General features: G+C 42.9%; 1 protein-coding gene across 1 annotated transcript in view; it reads left to right on the forward strand.

Annotated features, from left to right (window-relative positions):
* The first annotated feature begins 2,299 nt into the window (after window positions 1–2,299).
* The window catches only part of LOC309553395 (NXPE family member 3-like), a 113,169-nt gene continuing 88,136 nt past the window's right edge, over window positions 2,300–27,332 (forward strand). Inside the window, exon 1 of the mRNA XM_082254573.1 lies at window positions 2,300–2,422. Coding sequence (XP_082110699.1) covers window positions 2,369–2,422 — 54 coding nt within the window. The 5' untranslated portion in view covers window positions 2,300–2,368. The remainder of the gene's footprint in view (window positions 2,423–27,332) is intronic.

The following is a 27,332-nucleotide window of genomic DNA, read 5'->3' on the forward strand; positions in this document are numbered from 1 at the left end:
AGTGCAGTTGCTCTAGAACCACACAAGGAAAAAAAATGCAGTTTTGCTTGCACATGATTGAATGATAGAAATCAGCCGAGCTTCCCCTCATTTCAGTGCTCCCCCTCAGATCTAGAGCAACTGCACTTGCCTTGCACTTGAAGTGTACTTGTGGGTGCACTTGCAGGTACACTTGCAGTGCACAGACCATTTACTTTTAGTAAATCAACCCCATTGTGTAGATGGGTAGAACGCAATTACAATGGACTTTAGTTTCAGTTTGAATATTAATTCAAAGTTTGGGGCTAATTCTAGACCAAAAGGAAAACTGGTCTACAGGAATTGTAGTCTACAGGAAGGTCTAATGGATTCAAGGACCTAGCAAAGTTGTGTGATGGAGAAACCTAGACTACAAGACTGCCATTGTCAAGTAGGTGAGCAGGTTTGGGCAGGTAAAACAAGTTTACGTAGATCAGCTGGTACCCAGATCTGATATGTAATATGCAGACTTGTATAAAGTACTCGAAATTTCTACTTGAGTAAAAGTACAAGTACTCGATCAAAAAGTGACTTGAGTAGAAGTGGAAGTGCTCGCAGAAAAAGTTACTTAAGTAGAAGTACTAAAGTATTCAACATTTTTTTTTACTTAAGTATTGCAAGTAGTTTTTTCAAAAAATTTGCTACTTAACCGCCTTAGCGGTAATCCCGAGCGTGACTCGGGGTTGATTTTTCATTGCAGGAGCGGTAACCCCGAGTCACGCTCGGGGTGGATTGCAGAGAGCGCAGCGGAGCTTCTCTTACCTTATCCTGGCGATCCAGCGATGATCTCTCATTGCTGTGACCGCCAGCCGAGAGTCCCGCCGCTCCTCCGTCCCTCCGTCGGTACGATCACTTCCTAGTTCCGTTCCCTGCAGCAGCAATGCTGCATGGGAGCGGAACTAGGGAGGGAAATTCAAAAAAAAAAAAAAAAACGTTACACAAAACACACTTTATATTATATTATATATATATATATATATGCATATATATATATGCATATATATATATATATATATATATATATATATATATATATATATATATATATATATATATATATATATATATATATATATAATATGCACACACACACATATATATAAAATTATATTATTGATTCAATTATAATTCATGCGTTATATATTATATATATATTATATATATATATATATATATATATGTGTGTATATATATATATGTGTATATATATATATATATATACACACACACACACACACACACACACACACACATATCTATATATAATATATAATGCATGAATTATAATCTAATCAATAATATAATTTTATTATATATATTATATATTAAATAATAAAATAATATTATTGATTCGATTATAATTCATGCGTTTGTGTTTCAAATTTATCACATCTGGGATGTCTACTAGAGTCTTGTTTTGGTCAGGTTTAAGTCAGTAATTACTAAGAATTGTAGGCCTATAATACATAACGCCAAATTTCCATGAAAAGAATTGTACCGCTTTTGGTATGTAATTCCAGACATAATCATACCGCCAGGGAGGTTAAGTACTAAAAGTAAAAAGTACCAGAAGTTTTGAAAAAAAAATTCTACTCAAGTACTGAAAGTAAAAGTACAAGTACTGTGTTATGTAGTTATTAAAGAAAGAAGTCAAACGTTTGAACATCATATTGTTTTTTATTATTTCAAATGATTAACCTGTGTTTGTTAGTAGTTTCTTGATGCACTTTAAGCGCTGTAGCACCATTTATTTGTTTGTTTCATATTTTCTTTTTATTGGAAAGATTTGGTATAGCAGCTTTTATTATACACAGCCTTTATTTTCGTATGCGCTGATTTACAAATGACATTATACACATTTTTTTGAGCTTTATGCAACCTGCCATCTACTGTTCTGGCAGTGGTAATTTTTTTTAAAAGTAACGAGTAACGATGCAGCACAAAAAAAAAATACTTGAGTAGAAGTATCGAAATCATCGAAAAAATGTAGTGAAGTAAAAGTAGAAGTAGGAGAAAAAAATTCTACTCTAGGAAAGTACAGATACCGCATTTCGATACTTAAGTACAGTACTTAAGTAGTTCTACTTCGTTACTATACATCTCTGGTAATATGTAACAAGAAACAGTTGGATACACTCTGCATTCTGTACATAGCTCTTGCTAGCAGGACATTGATGCTTGCATTATTTATTGCACTGAAACTTCATTGTTCTGGCTTTCCCCTGGGAATACTTCACTGTATTCTCTGATGTATCACAAAAAGGCAAAGGTCTATACTGTTTGTCCTACAAAGCTGTCCAAGATACATTTATTATGAAGTGGTAACACCTGTAAGCCTCCCTTGAAGAATATGAGGAAACCAGTGGTCTTTCTCTGTGCATTGGTCATCATCAGTTTTATGGGGGTAAGTCTAAATTTAAGTATATACTGTATTTCTTCCAGGCAAATTTAACTAATTTATTAATGTAGTTTTTAGAAATATTAGGTTTCGGTCTTAAATAATCATTCCAATTAAATGGATATTTCAGGTTTAGGTAAACACTACAGATCGATTTATAACTAACGTTTGAAGTAAGGGGCACACGGAAGGGCTTTGCGTATCACAAACAAACCAAAAATTTCCCAGCACATCTAACAGCTAGCCTGCCAAAAAAAAAAATTGAACGTGTCTAACAATTTACATAAAAACAGTGGGGTTAGTTGCACACATTTGCAAACATTTGTGCACAATGCATTGCAAAGCCAAGGCTCCACTATAAAGGGCACTCCTAACTCTACCAATACCAGGTAGTCTTTGTTGTTGTTTTTTTTGCATGCTAGCTGGTAAGTTTGTTTGTGATGTGCAATGTTCAATGACATTCTGTGTGCACCACACTTTAAAAGCTAGTTATGAATTGGGAGGTTGCCATTTTTGTATAGCTTGTTCACTGGATTTGGCTTGGGGACAAATTGGATGCCTTCAGCTGCCACTGTGCACTTACTGGACATCTAATGTGTCCCTGTGCCTTTTCACACAGGGTGTCCGATCAGGTCCCCCTGTCAGTTTTTCAGGCGGACCTGATTGTACCCTCCATTCACCCCTATGGAGTGGCGGATATCAGTGGTGACGTGTCCGATTACATTCGCCGCCATCCAATCTGATCCTGTCCACAAAATCCTGGTGGTCTTATTTTCCATCCGTCTGGCAGATCAGAACAGATATGATGAGATGAAAAAGGACAGGCGATCTATTTTCACCTGATTTCCCCATAAAGGAGAGTGGGACTGGGTCCGTCTCCATTCTGCACAGTGAGAGACAGGGCCTGTCATCCAATTGCTCTACGGGGATCAGCGGAGCGATCCCCCCCTGAGCATGCGGATCTGCAAAACAGAGGCGCTCATGTGAAAGGGGCCTAAGAAGTGGGCTCTCTTCAGGCAAACCTGCCTTTGATTTCTCAAACTTACTCTACATTGATGAATATTTGTCAAAATAATTATGCTATCAGTACGACCAGATTCAAACTTAAGCTTTTTCTGCTCCGGCAGCTGTCTGTTCCTGGCTGCAGTAGGAAGCAGTATGCTACATGATTTAACAGGGCTCCCTTTTTTTTTTTTTTTTTTTATACAAACTTTATTTAACATCTGTAAAAAGTACACTTCATTCATGGCACTGTACAGTAGCACGATGGTCTGCACTGCTGTACAGTTCCAAGATTCGGTACGGTGTGCTGCAGTAAAATGCAGCATTATTATTATACAGGATTTATATAGCGCAAACAGTTTGTACAGTGCTTTACAATATAAAGGAAGAAAATATAGCAACAAGACAATTCAATGCAAGAGGGATAGGAGGGTTCGCTCCTGGGAGCTTACAATCTTTTTTTTTTCAATCAATCATTTTTATTGAATTTCAAATACAAATGAAAAACAGAAAATCACATTAACAGAATGTGATATAAGAAAACGATAACAACAAGGTAGAACATTATCCAAAAGTTGATGATACAGTGTTCAAACAATAGTTATAAGCTTCGTACAGGAGTACTTTGACATCATGCATGTAAAGGTTAACATAGTGTATTCCGATGACGGGAGGAGAAGAGAGGCGTCGAACCACCCCAACTCAGAACCCCTAGGGGAACAATGTCACCAAGCCACGAGTCGTCGACACCCCCCATCATCCTCAGGATCGGAATGAGTAGTACTAATCTAAATAATCTGGAAGCTTACAATCTAATTTGAAGGGACTGGTAAAACAAAAAGTAGTAACTGTGACGGATGAACTGATGAAGGAAGTAGAAGATTCAGTTGTTAGCTGAAGGCAGGAATTGCCTAAAAGTGGATAGAGTAGGAGATAACCAGACAGATTGGGGTAGTGAGTTCCAGAGGATGGGAGAGGCTGTGGTGAAGTCCTGTAGATGAGCATGGGAGGAGGAGACAAGGGAGCTGGAGAGTAGGAGGTCTTGAGAGGAGCAGAGAGGATGGTTTGGGTGATATTTGGAGATAAGATTGGTGATGTAGCTCAGGGCAGAGTTGTAAATTGCTATGTATGTTATCGTTAGTGTTTTGAATTTTATTCATTGGGCAATGGAAAGCCAGTAAAGGGGTTGGCAGAGAGGGGCGGTGGACACTGAACGATTGATAAGGTGGTGATTCATGATAGACTAAAGGCATTTATGATAGACTGAAGAGGGGATAACTTGCTGTCATGCAGTGTGGTATAAAATCTGATTATTTTAATTTATTACTAAAAGGCGGTGTCTGAATTATCAATAGAATTATTACGCAGTCCCACCAGCCGATTACGGCAAATAATTTAATAACTAAAAAAAACCTGATCGATTTTGTTCAGGCACTGAATAGTATACCACTCCCAATTAAATTAATAAATATAATTGATTAAAATACAAGTATAATTATATATATTTACATACAAAACTACATTTACTGGTGATTCATATTCCATACATAACATCAAAGATATGTTGCACAGTTACTATGTGATTAGAAATACATTTTAGAAACCAAAAACAGAATAAGATACAACCAGACAGAAAGTAAAATTAACTGTGATTTAAAATATCAAAAACAAAATGCCTGACCACTCTTAAGGCAGTTTCTCACTTTCCGCGGCCGTAGGAAAGAAAGAAACTTCTCTCAAAGAACAATACACAATTATACCCAAATACGTTTTAAATTTAATAAATCTGCTAAATTAGTCTTAACCTTAGACAAAAAAATTTCAATTCATAAAATCGATTAATTCAGTGGGGAAAAAAATGAACATATAAATTTGCCCTACCCAATGTAAATTATCATATATAAAATTTCAGACAGTACAATACAGTTCCTACTATCTTGGAAGCAAATGTGTTAAGGAAAAATTATTAAGTCTATATCTCACCACTCCTTCCAAGGGAAAAAAAATGTTCAAGGTATGGTGGTTCGTCTTAACAGCAAGAGATCAGTAAGGTGGGCAGTGGTCAATGGCAGCGGTCTTCCAACGTCTCTCCTTTTAGGTGTGTTCTTCAGGTTTTTTTTTTTTTCAGTGTCCTCTCTTTTTCCACGTGTCCTCTTTTATATGATCAGAAACTATTGATTGTATTGACCACTCCCCAACCAATATTGTCTCCTCAGTGGTGGTTTCAGAAGTGGGCAGTGACTGGTCATCTCTCACCTGCCCATTGGCTAACAGTTCAGTTACATCATTGGAATTGGGATTGCCCTATAATGTGATGTGGGGATTTGCTGTAACCCATTATATTAATATGAATCAAATTCTTGGGCTCTTGTGATTTCTGCTTTTATAACATTCCAGTAGAGATGGCCTTGCGGTTCGCGGCTAATTTTGCTTGTTCGCTACCCACCAAATTTGCGAACACATTGCGTTGTTCGCGGCGGCCATATTAGTTTACATTGGGGAGAACTTTGACCCATGACACAGCCGTCAGGTGGAACGGGACAGCCAATTAAAACATTTCAGCACATGGACAGGCCCCCTACCCTATAAATAGACCTGAGCTGTCGGCCATTTCACATTCTGCTTTTTGCCAGCGTAGGGAGAGGTCTGCTGTGTTCATGAGGGAGAGATTGCCAGACACAAATAGCTCTGTGAAGATCCACAAAAGTCCTTTTCAGGGCTGGTATTTCGGTATAGGTCTACTGGTATCTTTTAGGGTTAGGTTAGGGGCAGGTATCCAGTCTGTGCTTTAGGGGCAGTTAGAGATCGGCAGCAGTCACACAAATCGCTCTGTTAATGTCCACAAAAGTCATTTAAAGGGCTGCAAATGTTTTGGTATTGCTGTGCAGTGCACTAAAAAGGGGGGAGGGAGGGGGTAATCCACAGTATAATATACTTTGTAGAAAGCATATTATAGTGGATTAGTAGTATTATTGTGCACTGTGCAGCATTGTGACAGGTGTGGTGTGACTGAGCGTTGCTGCAGCAATACTACACACAGTAAAAAAAGAACTTATAATGTATTATAACTGGTGTGATAGACCAACCCCCCCCCCAATACCACATATTGAAGTGGGGTATTATCTGAGTATACTTTTACAAGAGTATTTGTGTCCTGCAACAATATTGCCTCTTTTGCTGAGTTAAGTCTGATACACACAGTGCCAAACTCACTGGCCATTTTTTTTTGAACTGCTGTGATAGACCAGTGGCCCTACCTATACCACATACTGAAGTGGGGTGTTATTTAACAGTATCATTTTCTAAGAGTGTATTGTAGTGCTGCAAAAATTTGGCCTCTTGCTGTGTAAACTGTGCTACACACAGTGACAACAGTTACTGGCCAATTATTTGTAGAACTGGTGTAATAAACCTGTGGCCCCCAATACCACATATTGAAGTGGGCTGTTATCTGAGTAAACTTTTACAAGAGTATTTGTGTCCTGCAACAATATTGCCTCTTTTGCTGAGTTAAGTCTGGTACACACAGTGCCAAACTCACTGGCCAATTTTTTGAACTGGTGTGATAGACCAATGGCCCCCCAATACCACATATTGAAGTGGGGTGTTATCTGAGTAAACTTTTACAAGTGTATTTGTGTCCTGCAACAATATTGCCTCTTTCGCTGAGTTAAGTCTGGTACACACAGCGCCAAACTCACTGGCCAATTTTTTTTTTTTTTTTTAAAGGTTTTTATTAAACAAACAAAACACAGTACACCACAAGAAAAATGGCAGTGCAACATAAAAGAGAGGATACAGAACATACAAAGCATCCTCTCCAATCATCTAACAAAAGAGAACCACAGTACAGAGAATACCCAGTAATCGTGGTAAAAGGGGGGGTAACACATTATTATAAGCAATATATAACGACACATGCGGAGCTAAAGAAGGCACTTTAGACATCGCCTAGGAGGCGTCAGACACCGAGGAGGCAGTAAGATCAGAGTCTACCCAGAAGGACCAGATTTTATTGAATTTCTTCGGACATCCTCTGGCCTCATACGTCAGTTTATACAAAGGCAGAGCCTGATTAACAATAGAGATCCAAAGTGGAACGTCAGGGGGTGTGGAAGATTTCCAACGGAGAGCAATAGCTTTCCTAGCATAGAAAAAGAGCAAACGCAGAAATAGTTTTGTGCGAGCCGGAGCATCCTCATCATCCACATATCCTAGGAGACAACGAAGGGGGTTACAGACATTGGACAATTGAGAGATATCAGTTATAAAGGCCGTCACCCCTGACCAAAAGGCACGGACAGGGGGACATTCCCAAAACATGTGAAAGAAGGATCCCACACCATCAGAGCACTTAGAGCAGAGAGGGGAGGATAATGTACCAATTTTATGAAGGAACAGGGGAGTGTAGTAAGCCCTATACAGGAATTTTAATTGTATGACTCTATCCCTAGAGGAAATTACAACCGGGATTTGTTCAGGAAGGACGTCATGCCATACCTCCTCCGTCAAGTCCGGGACGTTCTCACGCCACTGGGACTCAACCACCGCCAAGCGCTTAGACTTAGAATGCAAAAGCCTACGATAATATGTGGAGACCAGTTTCTCATGTGAAGAGTCAGAGAGGAGATATTCCAAGGGGGATGGCTCCAGCGAGACATCCCGGAGGCCAAACTGCGCAGCCGCCGCATGTCTCAGCTGGAGGTAGCGAAAATGAGCCGTAGATGGTACAGCAAAAGTGGACTGCATGTCCGCAAAGGACCGGAAGGTTCCCCGGACATACAGGTGATCAACAGACTTCACCCCAAGACGGGCCCAAAAAATACCGTCGTCCCGACCAAAAAACTCCCGAAACCGAGGATTGTGCCAAAGGGGGGCATTAGGGGAGTACGACCCCGGAGGGTCGGCCTCACCCAATGCGGTAGCCGCAAAAACCCGTAGAGTGACCGAGATAAGTGCAGTGTTCGGCCTGCCCATAGTAGATCTACGGTGCAGCAAATTTTGCAGAGATTCATAGGACGTGAAAATAGCCGCCTCCAAGGCCGCCGCAGCATGATTGTCCTCGGGATGGAACCACCAATGTGCGTGTGCCAACTGGGAGGCAAAATAATAAAGGCGTAGGTTGGGCGCCGCCAGTCCCCCCGCTAATACAGGTAACTGTAACGCATCTCTGGCCACACGTGCCGGCCGACCCCCCCAGATAAATGAAGTGAGGAGCGAATCGATGACCTGGAAACGACGTTTGGTAACATATATCGGGGAGTGACTCAACACATACAGAAATCGGGGAAGGAACATCATTTTAAAAATGTTGATCCTACCCAAAACCGTGAGAGGAAGCTGGGACCAGAGCTGTAGAGAAGATTTAAGTCGGGCAACCAAGGGATCTAAATTATTGGGGAGGAAACGAGACAAGGGAAGTTGAATGTCAACCCCCAAGTATCGAAAACCGATCTACCACCTGGAGAGGGCATGATGCGAGAGAAGGGGGCAGAACCTGGGGATCCAGGGGGAACAGAGTAGATTTACTCCAGTTCACCCGGAAACCCGAGAAGTGACCGAAGCGATCAATAATGGACAATAGAGTGGGGAGGGATTGATATGGATCCGCTAGATATATCAACATATCATCCGCATACAAGGAAACCTTTTCCTCCAAGCCACTGATCACAAAGCCCGCAACAGCCGCACACTGGCGGATCTGCGCAGCCAAAGGCTCAATGGCCAGGGCGAAAAGTAACGGGGACAACGGGCACCCCTGCCTAGTACCCCGAAAAATGGGAAAGGAGTCAGACACGGAATTATTGACCCTGATACGGGCACGAGGGAGATAATATAGAAGTTGTACCCATTTTATGAACCCCGATCCGAATCCAAATTTCGCCAATACCTCCAAGAGATAAGGCCACTCCACTGAATCAAAAGCCTTGTGAGTGTCCAGGGCTACCACAACCCTGGCCCCCACAGAATCATGAGTCGTCTGAAGGTTGGTAAAAAGTCTACGCAAGTTGATCGAGGTAGACCGGCCAGGAATAAACCCCGACTGGTCCGCCCCGACCAAGTCCGTGACAACCGTATTCAGCCGTCTCGCCAGGACCTTGGCCAAAATCTTCACATCTGTATTAATAAGTGAGATCGGACGGTACGATTCACAGAGAAGAGGGTCCTTGCGCGGCTTCGGGATGAGTACTATAAGGGCTTCCGTCATGGAGGGTGGCAGACGTCCCTCCTTCAGAGCACAAGTAAACACTTTCAACAAATGGGGGACCAGCAATTCCCTATAGTGAAGATACCATTCAATGGGGAAACCATCCAAGCCAGGTGTCTTATTATGTGCAAACGTAGCTACGGCCTTGTCAATCTCCTCTGTGGTCAAAGGGGAGTCTAAGAAGCGAGATTGGTCGACCGACAATGCGGGCAATTCAATATCATATAAAAAATCATCAAGTTCGATAATAGTGTAATGGGCCTTGGTGCGGTATAAAGAGGAATAAAATTCAACAAAACTATGAAGAATATCAGGAGTTTGTTCTACAATGACACCGGCCTGGCTGGTGACCCGGGGAATGATACAAGGTTGAAAATCCGGCCTAGCTAAGTAGGCCAACAAGCGACTGTTTTTGTCCCCCAGTTCAAAAATTCTTTGATTCTGATATAACAGTTTTTTCTGGGTGCGCTCAATAAGGACGAGATCCAAATCACGGGCTCCGGCCCGCCAAGCGGCGTGATTCTGAGGGGAGGGGTCGTCAGAGTATTGCCGTTCAGCCGTATGCAATGCCCGTTCGGCGTCAACCAACTTGGTCTGACGCGCCTTCCGAGCATGGCCTATGGCAGACGAGAAGGTGCCCCGCATAGTGGCCTTGAAGGCGTCCCAGGTCAGCAGTGCCGACCCCTCCCGTCCATTGAGCGCCCAGAAAGAATTCAATTCCGTGAGCCCCTGATCAGTCACCGCGGGGTCCGCCAGCCACAGAGGGCTCAGTCGCCACAGTTTATAGTTAGGTGGGGACCCCAAAGCAAGGTCCACCAGCAAAGGGGAGTGGTCAGATACCGCCCGAGGGAGGTACCTGATCCCCGAGAGCGGACCCAGCAGTTCCCGAGAGAGCAAACAGAGGTCAATCCTAGATAGAGTGTGGTGTGAGCTCGAATAACAAGAAAACTCAGTAATCCCCCCATGTTTCCACCTCCAGGCGTCCGTGAGGTCCAATTTGTCTAAGTAGGAGCGCAGGGGGGTATGTTGGGAAGAAGCAGCCCCAGAGCGGTCCAAAGCATTGTCGAGGACCGTGTTAAAGTCACCCGCCATAATAAGAGGGCCCTCCGCCATTTCCAAAACCAAACCCAAAACACGGTCAAAGAATGACTTAGTAAACGGCGGGGGGACATAAACATTCACCAGGGTATAAGGTTTACCTAAATATTCAATAACAAGGATAACAAAGCACCCCGAGGGGTCCGTCTTTAAATGTTTAATAGTGACTGGAGCGGATTTGGCAATTAAAATGGACGTGCCTCGGGCATAGGAAGAGTATGTAGAGTGTAGCGCATACGCCACGTGTGCCCGCTTAAGGGCCATAACCCTGGACCCCTGGAGGTGCGTCTCCTGCAACAAAACAACGTGAGGACTATGGCGTTTTAAATAGTCAAACATCAGAGACCGTTTCACTTTAGAATTTAGCCCCCTGACGTTCCATGAGATTATACGTAGAGTAGACATAGAAATATACCAACAATCAGCGTTAGCGCCCCGTAGGTCAGCCCAAAAACAGGCAAACCCCGAAGGGCCAAGGCACAACCAGCATCTGAGAGGAGCCCAGAAAAAGGAGTACACATAAGACATAAAAAAAGTGACCACAGTAACATAGTAAACAAAATCAACTGTATCGCATAAGGAGAGAGCATGACCCCAGAAACAAAAAAAGGAAAAACTGTACCGACCCTGTGGATCAAAATGGTGCAAACAAACAAACCAGCGAGAAAAAACCCGCCTAGACCCGCAGGTTGCGGATGGCAACAGTAACAAACACCCCCACCCCCCACCCTAGCCCACCCGGCCCTCAAACCCCAACAATTGAGAGCTTTGTAGCCCATAACAACAAAAGGAAGTCAAATGCAGGGAAACGTGGATCTGCTCGTCCAGTAGTAGACAAACGAGAAAAAACAATAAAAAGGAAAGAGATGAGGGGGGAGCCCCCCCACCCCAAAAATGCCCATCAGAAAAAACAGAAAAATAGGAACCCCGACCCTCAGAAAAAGGGAATAGCCATCTGTCCCAAAAGGGAGAGAGGGTCCATGAAGAGCACCAGGACGAGCCCAGAGCCCAACCAGACTATCAGCAGATAGACAGTCTTTCATCTAGGAGGAGACCGCCGGTCCTGGCGGCCAGGAGAGCCACGGCCCAAGGAGTCCACCCAGTGCGCGGCCTCCCGAGGATCCTGGAAAAAATGAGCCTTGCCTTGAGAGATGATCCGGAGACGGGCAGGATAAAGCATACTATATGGTAACTGGAGATCACGCAGCCGCCTCTTAACTGCCATAAAGGAGGCCCGCTGCTTTTGGGTGGCTGCAGAGAAGTCAGGGAAAATGGAGATAGCATTATTATTGTAGGAGACACGGCCCTTCTCCCTGGAGGCCCGTAGCACAGCCTCCCTGTCCCGGAAATGCAGAAGTTTAATGAGAAGAGGACGAGGTGGCGCCCCTGGTGGCAGGGGGCGCAGCGGCACCCTGTGCGCCCGTTCAATGGCGAATAACGGAGAAAAAACATTCTTCCCAAAGGTGTCAAGGAGCCACTTTTCCATAAATGATTCGGGGGTCTTTCCCTCCGCCCCCTCAGGGAATCCCAGAAAGCGGAGGTTATTACGTCGGAGGCGATCCTCCATGTCAGTGATCTTATCAATGGTGGCCGTGTGACCCCTCTGTAAATCAGACACAGAGGCCTGCAAGGGGCGGTGGGCATCCTCCAGGTCGCCAATACGTTGTTCCGCGTTGCCCACCCTATGGCGGAGATTATGGACATCCTGCTTTATGAATGACATTTCCATCCTCACAGACTCAATTTGAGTAGTGAGAGAGGCCTAACAATGGCGGATGGCATCCATGATGGCAGCAAGGGATGGCTCAGGCCTATCCACCCCCACCCCTGCCTCAGCAGTGGGGTCCAGGGGGGAGGAAAGAAGAAGGTCACTCACAGTCTCATGCCGATGCAGGGAAGAAGAGTCGTCAGGCTCCGAACCACCTCCGTGGGAGAGAGAGGCGGATGGCTGCGAGGATCGTGCAGCAGCAGCTGGCTGGCTCGAGCTCCGTGGCGGGCCGGCGCCATCTTGGGACCGCTCGAGGAGGGAGGCCGACGGCCGGGATCCAGGCGCCTCCGGACCAGGGGGACCGATCTTCACCATCTCCGCTGATGCACCGAGGGATCAGGAGTACACGGGCGTCGGAATCAGGTGAGTAGCGGCTCGGGGTTCCACAGGATCACTGAAGGATCAGGGCAAGCAGGAGAGAGCTCCGGAACCGCGCTGCTCTCACATCAGTAGCCGGCCACGCCCCCACTGGCCAATTTTTGAAGTGGGGTGTTATTTAACAGTATAATTTTCCAAGATTATATTTTAGTCCTGCAAAAATTTGGCATCTTTTGCTGTGTTAACTGTGCTACACACAGTGAGAACAGTTACTGGCCAATTATTTGTAGAACTGGCGGACTGACGGATCGGCAGATAGGGAGTAGAGGCAGGCAGAACTTGCATTGTACAAGAGGTACAAAGCAGACTGCAAATGTATCAGCAGTGAGCCATCAATCACGTACAGTCACATCTGTACGTCTCCCAGGACGCCGGCACATGGCTCCGCAGTGTGGGCTTTTTTTAATGTGTCCGTTGCTGACAACATTGTTGCCATCTGCAGCCTTTGCATTCAACGCATAAGTCGCGGTAAGCCCAACACTCACCTAGGGACGACCGCCTTAAGAAGGCACCTGAAATCACCCATCACCTAGCCCAACACCGTCAGAACCCACAAAGCCACACTCCAGGCTCTCACCGTCCAGCATCTTCTCCTTCTCCTGTCTCCTCACAGTTGTCCTCTACTCCACCTTCCATGATGCCGTTGTCACCTTGTTCTGGAAAAAGGCAGGTTTCTGTGGCTCAAATGTTGGAGCGTAAAAAAGGTGTCCGACAGGTGTCCGACTACATAGTGATGAACCCCTGGACTACTGGGTGGGCAGGCTTGACCTCTGGCCAGAGCTTGCACAATTTGCAATGGAACTGTTGGCTTGCCCCCCATCCAGTGTCCTGTCCGAAAAGACGTTCAGCGCAGCAGGGGGGATCATGACCGATAAGCGCACTCGCCTAGCTCATGACAGTGTAGACTACCTCACATTTATAAAAATGAATGAGGCATGGATCTCTGAGGAATTCAACACATGTGACCGGTAGACCATGTTTCATTGAAATTCCTCATGACAGGCCACAAATATCTGTCAGACCGCCATCCACCCACAACAATTTCTTGTCTTCGCTAAATACAGCGGCATAAAAGGCATTTCATGTCCTTCGAATGGCTAATTTTTGGGGCCTATACAGGCTGACACTTCTGTATACTGTGAATGCCTAATGTACCTCCAGCCATCAAATACTATGTTCTTTGCTGTCAGTTAAACCCATGTAGGGTAATTTTTGGGGCCTATACAGGCTGACACTTACTTATGTATCCTGTGAATGCCTAATGTAACTCTAGCCATCAAATACACTACGTTCTTTGCTGTCAGTTAAACCCATGTGAGCTAATTTTTGGCACCTATACAGGCCGACACTTCTGTATCCTGTGAATGCCTAATGTACCTCTATCCATCAAATACACTACGTTCTTTGCTGTCAGTTAAACCCATATAGGGTAATGTTTGGGGCCTATACAGGCTGACACTTACTTATGTATCCTGTGAATGCCTAATGTACCTCCAGCCATCAAATACTATGTTCTTTGCTGTCAGTTAAACCCATGTAGGGTAATTTTTGGGGCCTATACAGGCTGACACTTACTTATGTATCCTGTGAATGCCTAATGTAACTCTAGCCATCAAATACACTACGTTCTTTGCTGTCAGTTAAACCCATGTGAGCTAATTTTTGGCACCTATACAGGCCGACACTTCTGTATCCTGTGAATGCCTAATGTACCTCTATCCATCAAATACACTACGTTCTTTGCTGTCAGTTAAACCCATGTGAGCTAACTTTTGGAGCCTATACAGGCCGACACTTACTTCTATATACTGTATGAATGCCTAATGTGCCTCTAGCCATCAAATACTATGTTCTTTGCTGTCAGTTAAACCCATGTGGGCTAATTTTTGGGGCCTATACAGGCCGACACTTCTGTATCCTGTGAATGCCTAATGTACCTCTAGCCATCAAATACACTACGTTCTTTGCTGTCAGTTAAACCCATGTGAGCTAATTTTTGGGGCCTATACAGGCCGACACTTACTTCTATATACTGTGTAAATGCCTAATGTACCTCTAGCCATCAAATACTACGTTCTTTGCTGTCAGTTAAACCCATGTGGGCTAATTTTTGGGGCCTATACAGGCCGACACTTACTTCTGTATCCTGTGAATGCCTAATGTACGTCTAGCCATCAAATACACTACGTTCTTTGCTGTCAGTTAAACCGATGTGAGCTAATTTTTGGAGCCTATACAGGCCAACACTTACTTCTGTATACTGTGTGAATGCCTAATGTACCTCTAGCCATCAAATACTATGTTCTTTGCTGTCAGTTAAACCCATGTGGGCTAAGTTCTGGGGCCTATACAGGCCGACAAATACTTCTGTATCCTGTGAATGCCTAATATACCTCTAGCCATCAAATACACTACGTTCTTTGCTGTCAGTTAAACCCATGTGAGCTAATTTTTGGGGCCTATACAGGCCGACACTTACTTCTGTATACTGTGTGAATGCCTAATGTATCTCTATCCATCAAATACTACCTTCTTTGTTATCAGTTAAACCCATGTGGGCTAATTTTTGGGACATATACAGGCCGACACTTACTTTTGTACCCTGTGAATGCCTAATGTACCTCTAGCTATCAAATACTATGTTCTTTGCTGTCATTTAAACCCATTTGGGCTAATTTCTGGGGCCTATACAGGCCGACAAATACTTCTGTATCCTGTGAATGCCTAATATACCTCTAGCCATCAAATACACTACGTTCTTTGCTGTCAGTTAAACCCATGTGAGCTAATTTTTGGGGCCTATACAGGCCGACACTTACTTCTGTATACTGTGTGAATGCCTAATGTACCTCTATCCATCAAATACTACGTTCTTTGCTATCAGTTAAACCCATGTGGGCTAATTTTTGGGGCATATACAGGCCGACACTTACTTTTGTATCCTGTGAATGCCTAATGTACCTCTAGCTATCAAATACTATGTTCTTTGCTGTCATTTAAACCCTTTTGGGCTAATTTCTGGGGCCTATACAGGCCGACAAATACTTCTGTATCCTGTGAATGCCTAATATATCTCTAGCCATCAAATACACTACGTTCTTTGCTGTCAGTTAAACCCATGTGAGCTAATTTTTGGGGCCTATACAGGCCGACACTTACTTCTGTATACTGTGTGAATGCCTAATGTACCTCTATCCATCAAATACTACCATCAAATACTACGTTCTTTGCTGTCAGTTAAACCCATGTGGGCTAATTTTTGGGGCATATACAGGCCGACACTTACTTCTGTATCCTGTGAATGCCTAATGTACCTCTAGCCATCAAATACACTACGTTCTTTGCTGTCAGTTAAACCCATGTGAGCTAATTTTGGGGCCTATACAGGCTGACACTTATTTTTGTATCCTGTGAATGCCTAATGTACCTCTAGCCATCAAATACTATGTTCTTTGCTGTCATTTAAACCCATGTGGGCTAATTTTTGGGGCCTATACAGGCCGACACTTACTTCTGTATACTGTGTGAATGCCTAATGTACCTCTATCCATCAAATACTACCATCAAATACTACGTTCTTTGCTGTCATTTAAACCCATGTGGGCTAATTTCTGGGGCCTATATAGGCCGACAAATACTTCTGTGTCCTGTGAATGCCTAATATACCTCTAGCCATCAAATACACTACGTTCTTTGCTGTCAGTTAAACCCATGTGAGCTAATTTTTGGGGCCTATACAGGCCGACACTTACTTCTGTATACTGTGTGAAAGCCTAATGTACCTCTATCCATCAAATACTACGTTCTTTGCTGTCAGTTAAACCCATGTGGGCTAATTTTTGGGGCATATACAGGCCGACACTTACTTTTGTATCCTGTGAATGCCTAATGTACCTCTAGCTATCAAATACTATGTTCTTTGCTGTCATTTAAACCCATTTGGGCTAATTTCTGGAGCCTATACAGGCCGACAAATACTTCTTTATCCTGTGAATGCCTAATATACCTCTAGCCATCAAATACACTACGTTCTTTGCTGTCAGTTAAACCCATGTGAGCTAATTTCTGGGGCCTATATAGGCCGACAAATACTTCTGTGTCCTGTGAATGCCTAATATACCTCTAGCCATCAAATACACTACGTTCAGTTAAACCCATGTGAGCTAATTTTTGGGGCCTATACAGGCCGACACTTACTTCTGTATACTGTGTGAATGCCTAATGTACCTCTATCCATCAAATACTACTTTCTTTGCTGTCAGTTAAACCCATGTGAGCTAATTTTGGGGCCTATACAGGCCCACACTTACTTTTGTATCCTGTGAATGCCTAATGTACCTCTAGCCATCAAATACACTACGTTCTTTGCTGTCAGTTAAACCCATGTGAGCTAATCTTTGGGGCCTATACAGGCCGACACTTACTTCTGTATACTGTGTGAATGCCTAATTTACCTCTTGCCATCAAATACTACGTTCTTTGCTGTCAGTTAAATCCATGTTAGCTAATTTTTGGAGCCTATACAGGCCGACACTTACTTCTGTATACTGTGTGAATACCTGATGTACGTCTAGCCATCAAATACTACGTTCTTTGCTGTCAGTTAAAACCATGTGGGCTAATTTTTGGGGCCTATAAAGGCTGACAATTACGTCTGTATCCTGTGAATGCCTAATGTACCTCTAGCCATCAAATACACTACATTCTTTGCTGTCAGTTAAACCGATGTGAGCTAATTTTTGGAGCCTATACAGGCCAACACTTACTTCTGTATACTGTGTGAATGCCTAATGTACCTCTAGCCATCAAATACTATGTTCTTTGCTGTCAATTAAACCCATGTGGGCTAAGTTCTGGGGCCTATACAGGCCGACAAATACTTCTGTATCCTGTGAATGCCTAATATACCTCTAGCCATCAAATACACTACGTTCTTTGCTGTCAGTTAAACCCATGTGAGCTAATTTTTGGGGCCTATACAGGCAGACACTTACTTCTGTATACTGTGTGAATGCCTAATGTACCTCTATCCATCAAATACTACGTTCTTTGCTATCAGTTAAACCCATGTGGGCTAATTTTTGGGGCATATACAGGCCGACACTTACTTTTGTACCCTGTGAATGCCTAATGTACCTCTAGCTATCAAATACTATGTTCTTTGCTGTCATTTAAACCCATTTGGGCTAATTTCTGGGGCCTATACAGGCCGACAAATACTTCTGTATCCTGTGAATGCCTAATATACCTCTAGCCATCAAATACACTACGTTCTTTACTGTCAGTTAAACCCATGTGAGCTAATTTTTGGGGCCTATACAGGCCGACACTTACTTCTGTATACTGTGTGAATGCCTAATGTACCTCTATCCATCAAATACTACCATCAAATACTACGTTCTTTGCTGTCAGTTAAACCCATGTTGGCTAATTTTTGTGGCATATACAGGCCGACACTTACTTCTGTATCCTGTGAATGCCTAATGTACCTCTAGCCATCAAATACACTACGTTCTTTGCTGTCAGTTATACCCATGTGAGCTAATTTTGGGGCCTATACAGGCTGACACTTATTTTTGTATCCTGTGAATGCCTAATGTACCTCTAGCCATCAAATACTATGTTCTTTGCTGTCATTTAAACCCATGTGGGCTAATTTCTGGGGCCTATATAGGCCGACAAATACTTCTGTGTCCTGTGAATGCCTAATATACCTCTAGCCATCAAATACACTACGTTCTTTGCTGTCAGTTAAACCCATGTGAGCTAATTTTTGGGGCCTATACAGGCCGACACTTTCTTCTGTATACTGTGTGAATGCCTAATGTTCCTCTATCCATCAAATACTACCATCAAATACTACGTTCTTTGCTGTCAGTTAAACCCATGTGGGCTAATTTTTGGGGCATATACAGGCCTACACTTACTTCTGTATCCTGTGAATGCCTAATGTACCTCTAGCCATCAAATACACTACGTTCTTTGCTGTCAGTTAAACCCATGTGAGCTAATTTTGGGGCCTATACAGGCTGACACTTATTTTTGTATCCTGTGAATGCCTAATGTACCTCTAGCCATCAAATACTATGTTCTTTGCTGTCATTTAAACCCATGTGGGCTAATTTCTGGGGCCTATATAGGCCGACAAATACTTCTGTGTCCTGTGAATGCCTAATATACCTCTAGCCATCAAATACACTACGTTCTTTGCTGTCAGTTAAACCCATGTGAGCTAATTTTTGGGGCCTATACAGGCCGACACTTACTTCTGTATACTGTGTGAATGCCTAATGTACCTCTATCCATCAAATACTACGTTCTTTGCTGTCAGTTAAATCCATGTGGGCTAATTTTTGGGACATATACAGGCCGACACTTACTTCTGTATCCTGTGAATGCCTACTGTACCTCTAGCCATCAAATACACTACGTTCTTTGCTGTCAGTTAAACCCATGTGAGCTAATTTTGGGGCCTATACAGGCCCACACTTACTTTTGTATCCTGTGAATGCCTAATGTACCTCTAGCCATCAAATACACTACGTTCTTTGCTGTCAGTTAAACCCATGTGAGCTAATCTTTGGGGCCTATACAGGCCGACACTTCTGTATACTGTGTGAATGCCTAATTTACCTCTAGCCATCAAATACTACGTTCTTTGCTGTAAGTTAAATCCACGTGGGCTAATTTTTGGGGCCTATACAGGCCAACACTTACTTCTGTATCCTCTGAATGCCTAATGTACCTCCAGCCATCAAATACACTACGTTCTTTTTTTTTTTTTTACGTTCTTTTCTGTCAGTTAAACCCATGTGAGCTAATGTTTGGAGTCTATACAGGCCGACAATTACTTCTGTATACTCTGTGAATGCCTAATGTACCTCTAGCCATCAAATAATACGTTCTTTGCTGTCATTTAAACCCATGTGGGCTAATTTCTGGGGCCTATACAGGCCGACAAATACTTCTGTATCCTGTGAATGCCTAATATAACTCTAGCCATCAAATACACTACGTTCTTTGCTGTCAGTTAAACCCATGTGAGCTAATTTTTGGGGCCTATACAGGCCGACACTTACTTCTGTATATTGTGTGAATGCCTAATGTACCTCTAGCCTTCAAATACACTACGTTCTTTGCTGTCAGTCAAACCCATGTGAGCTAATTTTTGGGACCTTTACAGGCCGACACTTACTTCTGTATCCTGTGAATGCCTAATGTACCTCTAGCCATCAAATACACTACGTTCTTTGCTGTCAGTTAAACCCATGTGAGCTAATTTTTGGGCCTATGCAGGCTGACACTTACTTCTGTATCCTGTGAATGCCTAATGTACCTCCAGCCATCAAATACTATGTTCTTAGCCGTCAGTAAAACCCATGTGGGCTAATTTTTGGGGCCAATACTGGCCGACACATACTTCTGTATCCTGTGAATGCCTAATGTACCTTCAGCCATCAAATACTACGTTCTTAGCTGTTAGGTAAACGCATGTGGGCTAACACTTAAATCTTTATCCTGTGAATGCCTAATTTCTCAGACTGGAATTGAAAATCAATGGGTCTGTAAAGGTTCTGCCAAATTGTGGAATGGATGCGGACCCATTTTAGAGATGTGTGAATGGACCCTATATGTACTGTATATACACACACATTTAGTCACCAACTTTGATTTAGCCTTGTATGTTCAGCTTAGTCAATACTGGATGTCTCAGGGCTAGATAATTTTACCCTTAGAACAAAAAAGACAGTCTATTTCTTTGTTCCTTTGTTAATGACGTTTCCTCTTTCACTTTGAGTTTCAAGTCCTTATCACATCTCTTTATTTACAGACCTTGAAGATGGGAACGTTTTTGTATTGTCAATTGTGACTGAATAGTTACCCAAGCTTGTAGCCTAATTTGCACTATTAAGAGTTTGTCAACATTATTGTGTGGGGGGCCTACTCTCTCAAGGTTTCTCTTCCTGCACTCAATTTTATCGTGTCATACAAAGGTCAAATTACATGTGGCAAATTTATGGTTCATCAACTTTATAATTTTATATAGCTATAACCTGACATTGCGGAGAGTTAGGCCAATGAGGAGGGAGTTACAGCATGTCTGCATTTTATTGCAGCACACTACATCATGGCCCTTGACTCCCCTGCAGTGTGAATCACATAAGAAACAATTGTGGTTGTTTCAAGGAGCACAATACGACAATACTTGAACAAAAATCAGCTGCATGGTCGATTTGCCAGAACAAAGTCTTAACTGCGCCAATGCAACAAAAAGCCAGATTACAATATGTCCGACAACACCTTGACAGGCCTCACAGCTTCTGGCACACTTTAATCTGGAGTGATGAGACCAAAATAGAGCTTTATGGTCACAACCATAAGCACTATGTTTAGAGAGGGGTCATCTTTTGGCAGCTCTCAAACGTGCGGTTCATGCAAGATGACCGAAGACTTTGCATGACCTGGAGGCATTTTGCCAAGACGAATGGGCAGCTACACCAACTGCAAGATTTTGGGGCCTCAAAGACAACTATTACAAAAGTCTGCATGCTGTCATTAATGCTAAAGAGGGCAATACACAGGATTAAGACCTAAGGGTATGAATGTGGGCAAGCTGCCTACTCTTGTTTAGTCAGCTTACCCAGCTGTCTAGGCTGGAAGGCAAGGCATTAATGCTTGCGCCACCTTCTCTTGTGTGTTTTCAGGTTTTCCTCTGGGGTCCAGCCTCCCTCCTGTGTGATATAACGGAGGACCTAGAGCAAGGGGGAAAAACCTAGAAAGAGCATGGAAATCTAGAGCAGGCTCAGGATGCATGTATGGAGACTCTAAATTATGTCCTAAGAAACCGATCCATCAGAATACTCCGAAGGACATGAACTCCTTTTTTTTCGAGAAATTGCCAAGTTGGACTTTTATCAAAGATGCTACACCCATACAAGTAACCTGGAACAGCCACCATTACATTTAGTTAGAGAAAGAACATTGCAGCATGTTGTGCATGTTCTGCCATTTGTTCAGTAAAGTTGTTTACACTGCTCAAAGCCTGGTCTGAATTTACTCAAAGGGTGCATGTGCGATCCTGGCGCCTCTCTAAGGAACCTGGGTCTGAATTAGCACATTGGGGTCTGTAAAGCATCACTACAACAAAAGGTTAACTAGCAAGGAAGTTGCTATGGGTAACCAGAAATAAGAACAGCAACCAATTCTTTGCATGGTACCTGAATAGATGACAGGTTCTCCAGCACGGAGGGGGGTCAATGTTCGGCTCTTCCCTAGCTGTCTGTCTCTGTTGGTCACTAGGAGGGCATTTGCATTACAGAGACCTAATATCTGGTCACTTGCAACAGAATGAGAAGGGTTAAGTGGAGCACGCATTCCGCCCATGCTATATGCTCGGCGGGACTCCATTCTGTTACTGGGGGTGAGGTACCAGAGGTATTCTGACTAGTGGAGTGGACATAGACTCTGCATGTCCCTTTTAATGCAACACATATACTAGTATAAGTTTGTAGGACAAGGGTGAACATCTTTTGGAGGGACTCCACATTCAACACTGCACACTTGCTCATCTCGGAATTGGGCGACTGCCTTAATATATGATTTTCACACGACCGGAGCCCCCGGCTAGTCCCAGGCATTGGGTGAGCATGCCATTGAGCAAGGTGTTACCCCTGTGCTGGGATGAGTGACCCTGTTCATCTCCTTGTGTAGCCCAAAGAACCATCTTATGTGACCCATAGTTGATGCCCAACGAGTTAATGGGGAACATATGGGGGAGGTGTCATCTGCCTACTGCAACACGCTCTCTACCCTTACATGCAGACATTTGAACAGGGGTCATTTCATTTGTTTACTTGTGTCCATGTTTTGTTTTTTGATTGTGCAATTCTGTTATGACCTACAGTTGAATATGTATCCCATCAGAAATAAAATAAATGTATTTTCCTGCTTACAAATTATTTCTTTAAAAATGGTTACCAGTATTACCAATTCTCCAAAGGTATTGAAACTTTTAAGCACAACTTATGTTATGTTGTGTTATTTTCAGAATATTTTCTGTATGTTAACTTTGGATGACGTTTATGCCTACAAGGTAGTGTTTGTCCTGAAATAGCAATGTGACGGTACTCGCCGTCACTGAGACTGAAAAAACTATGTGACAGATAAATTGATGATTTGGACTGCTTAAGTTGATCAGACTTGTAACAGATGCATGTCATCAGCCCAAACACCTGTCTTCCATGGATTGTAAATCATGTTGATTTGATCATCTATTGTTTACTGTGGGTTCTCAGTATTTACACTATAATATGTGTATTTGTATCTGTTTTACTTTTGGTGCCGGCAGTCTGGGCTTCCAGGCTGACTTAAGTACGCTGAGCTAATTAGCATGTGAATGATAACCTTGTCTAGATGGGATTAGCCATGAGTCAGCTCTACCTTGTTATCTATTCATTATGTGATGCTTATGTAAATGTTCAGGCCATTGTTCATGTAGTGACTGTCATGCTTCTCAAGTGTATAAAAATCTGCTGCTTGTTTTAATAAAGGAGTTAGTTGTTTCCAGACACATACAAGCTAAGTTCAGGCTAGTTTTTGTATGGGGGGCGGCTGGAATATCTCTATATGTCCAGACTGGAGGAAGCCGTATACTGACGGAAGACCACAAGCACGGTGTGGGTCGACGGTTCCGTCACAAGCAACTATTACGAAACAATATAATAATATACGCCAAGTTTAAATAATTGCTATCTTTTAATCAATCTATAATTGCCATGTATCTTTTGCAGTACTATATGGTATATGTTTTATGCCGATTTGATGTTTGATGATTTAAACTTGTATTACATAATGCTGTTTTTTAAGTTATGATTGATAAATTGGTTCCACATCTGGTCCAATCTGCTCCTCATGCTGTCATTGGAGAATTCCTGTTTTTCTTCAGAATTTTTGAATTGGAACCCATCCTATTTTGATTCCAACCCCAATTGATTCTCTATTTGTCTCCATAAAGCAGAAATCAAGCCTTTTTTTTCTTTGCAAACACTCTGTTAAGAATAGCGCATGAATGTACACTTGCAAACTACATGTCTTGTGATTATCCAGAAGGTTGCTGTGCAGATTTAACAGTAGGTCGTAGACATTCCATACTTAGTATTGCGTTACGTTTTTACATTTTCATAAGGGGAAGAGATCATCACTGAACACTCAGCACTCAGCACTCACCACTCAAAACACTCAGCTGAGCTTCATTTTACCGCCATCCAACCAATCCTCTTTAACCCCTTTACACCCCAGTAACCCATATCTGTAGCGGAAAAAAGTTGGGCTTTAATGCCAACACGCTGCTCATATGCGTCGTTTGGCAGGCCATGTTTATGTGCTTGGAACAAGCCCCGCAGGCTTCCAGCACAAAAACTGAGCTGCCAAAAAACAGGTCCCTTACAGTCTGGCTTTCGCTCGCACCACTCGACAGAAACTGCCCTAATAAAACTCACTAACTGTTTACTAACTGCTAAAACCAATGGCTACTACTCCATGCTTCTACTACTAGACCTCTATGTGACCTTTGATACTGTTGACCACCAGCTCCTTCTCAATAAACTCCACTCTCTTGGCCTTCACAATTCTGCTCTATCCTGGTTCTCCTTCTACCTGTTAGCACTTCTTCAGTGTTACCTCCAATTTTGTCTCTTCCTCTCCATTTCCTCTTTCTGTAAGGGACCCCCAAGGCTCTGTTCTTGGACCCCTTCTCTTCTCTATCTACACCTCTTCCCTTGGTCACTTTTTTTTTCAACAACATTTTTATTAAATTTTTCAAGATAACAAGAAATACGACATTGTGTATACATAGCTGTAACACTTAGTGGTGGTACAATACACATATCAAGTGGTTTCAACGTAGGAAGAAGAGAATATTGACAGTAACGTATTGACAGGAGAAACTGAATATAAACATTACTTGCTATGTAATGGGATACCTGGTGAGCAAATTAGCAAAGGGAGTAAAAACACAATAGAATAAAATCTAAGCTTAAAGCGGAGTTCCACCCTGGGAACGTTTTTTTAAATAAAAAAACAGTCAGGGCTAGTGCATTCCACAATGGCTAGCCTCTGATCTGTCCCGGGTTGCACTTACCTTTTAGAAGAAATACTTACCTTGAAAATGTATTGTCCAGCGCTGCCATCTGAGGTGTGGGCAGCTTGAAGCCAGCGCGATCCTCTTCTGTGTCCTCTTCCGTCTTCTTCGGTCCCACAATGCACTGTACCAGCCCCGCCGTCACTTCCGGTGCCGCAGCGTCATCCCTGCACTGCTTATGGGCATGCCTAGAAGCTGTTTAGCAAGGTATGACGGCGCCTGAACCGGAACTGACGTCGGGGCCGGTGCAGGCGCATTGATTCCTGGGAGCGATGACGTTCAGCTCCCAGGAATCATTGCAAGCCAGGAAGTGACGAATCGCCGTGGCCGCCGAGGGGAGGATGAGGAAGTAAGGTAAGTATACTTTCTTCTAAACCAGGTAAGTAAAAAAAAAAAAAAAAATGCGATTATCCATTTGTTTTTCAGGTAACCCGGAGCGAGAAGTTATAATATATAAAGTATAATTTTAGGGTGGAACTCCGCTTTAATTCTAGAAGTCAAGAGGTACATAGACACTATCACTAAGACAGTAGACCTTGACAACCATGGGTGCCATGTTGTTTTAAAATGAGTGTAAGTATTATTTCTAATTGGAAGAGATATATACTTCAATAGGTGTATATCCCTCGCGCCTATGGTCCTAACTGGGGGAGAAAGGGTTAATAAATAAAGGTGAGTGAGGGGTGATGATAGCAGCTGCTATATGATATGTAGTGAGTAAAAGAGTGAAAATCCCAGGATATTGGGATTTAATATAGCGCTTGCTGGTACTATTCAGGGGTGAACAACTGCTTGTTCATACCTTGGATAGTAAAATTGGCAATCAAGTGGTAAAAATTGTATATATAAATATATAAAGGTATTGTGTAGATCACACAACTATGTGGTAGTAAACCAGGGATATTCACAATTAATATTCATAAATAAATCACAATAAACATCAACCTTAAATAAATACTTTGATTAGCATAAAGTGCAGAATAGTGCCAAAAATTGTGCCAAAAATGTCCAAATAAACAGTTCATAGGTGACTTTAGTGCATGAATCAAAATTTCAGTGCCAGGTAAGGGAAAGTGCAAGTGCTTAGTGCTGGGTCCTCCAGTAGTCCAACTGCTGGTACTTGGGCGTGACTTGGAACAGTGGGGGTATGCACTCACCAGAGGTAGTGGGTCTTAAATACCTTACGGTAAAAATACCTTTAGAGCCTGTGGCTTCCTGAGCCTGGAAGGTAACTGCTGGGCCTTGTGGTTCCCTGTGGTCCTAGATCGCTCCCTTGGGTGAACTCGATCCTCCGGGTCTAGCAAATGGTAGAAGCAGGCACATAAGGGGTTAATTCCACCAGCTGGGAGCTCAGTATGATAAGATCAGCTCCAGGGATCAGAGCGCTGCTCATAAATCTCCCATCACAGCCCGGACTCCACCTTCCATGAGATGCGACCATTCACAGGCAGACACAGGAGGATCACATACAACTCGGAAGACGGCTTGCAGTGTAATGTCAGTACCCGGAAGACAAGCCTGGACACGTCCAACGCATTTCCGACCAATAGTCGATCATCATATATATATATGTATACTTACATACATACTTTAACTTATTTATAGTTTTTTATTATATTATAATTTATGATTTTGTGTTTCAAACTTTATCATACCCGAGATGTTATAAAGAAGAACGCACAGTAAAAAAAAATCATATGTAAATAGTTGGTTTGGGCTGCTCATTCTTAAGAATTACATGCAAAATAATGGTACCGCTTTCAGCACCTAAAATCTGAAAGAATCGTACCGCCAGGGAGGTTAAACCCTAAAATATGGGGGTGTGAACGTATCATCTCAGCAAGGGGCTCTATCAGGAGGTTGAAAATATTAGGGGACTAGGGACACCCCTGCCTAGTGCCATTAGTGATTAGGGATGATCGAACTTTTGAAAAGTTTGGTTCGACCAGAACACCCGAATTTCCCGAAAGTTCGGTTCGGATTCCCGAACCCCATTGAAATCAATGGGACCCGAACTTCGGGAATCAAAGAATATCATTTTGAAGCCCTAAAACCTAATAAATGCCCCTAAAAAAGTGCCTGGGGTTCTGGGTCATCCCCCAGGGACTATGAATCAGGCAAAAACAAAGTTCTTAAAAATTGTCGTTTTTGATGGAGAGCCAAATATTGAAAGAAAATTATAAAAAAAAAAAAAAAAATGAGATTTCTTTGGATTTAGTGTCTGGGGGGGGGGGGGGGGGGGTCTAAAAAGTGTACCTGTGAAGTTTCAGCTCTGTAGCATGTCCAGAACCAGAATTATAGCATGCCAAACCTTCAAAAATTA

This window comes from Pelophylax lessonae (assembly GCF_965119305.1).
Source record: "Pelophylax lessonae genome assembly, chromosome: 4".
Classification (NCBI taxonomy): Eukaryota; Metazoa; Chordata; class Amphibia; order Anura; family Ranidae; genus Pelophylax; species Pelophylax lessonae.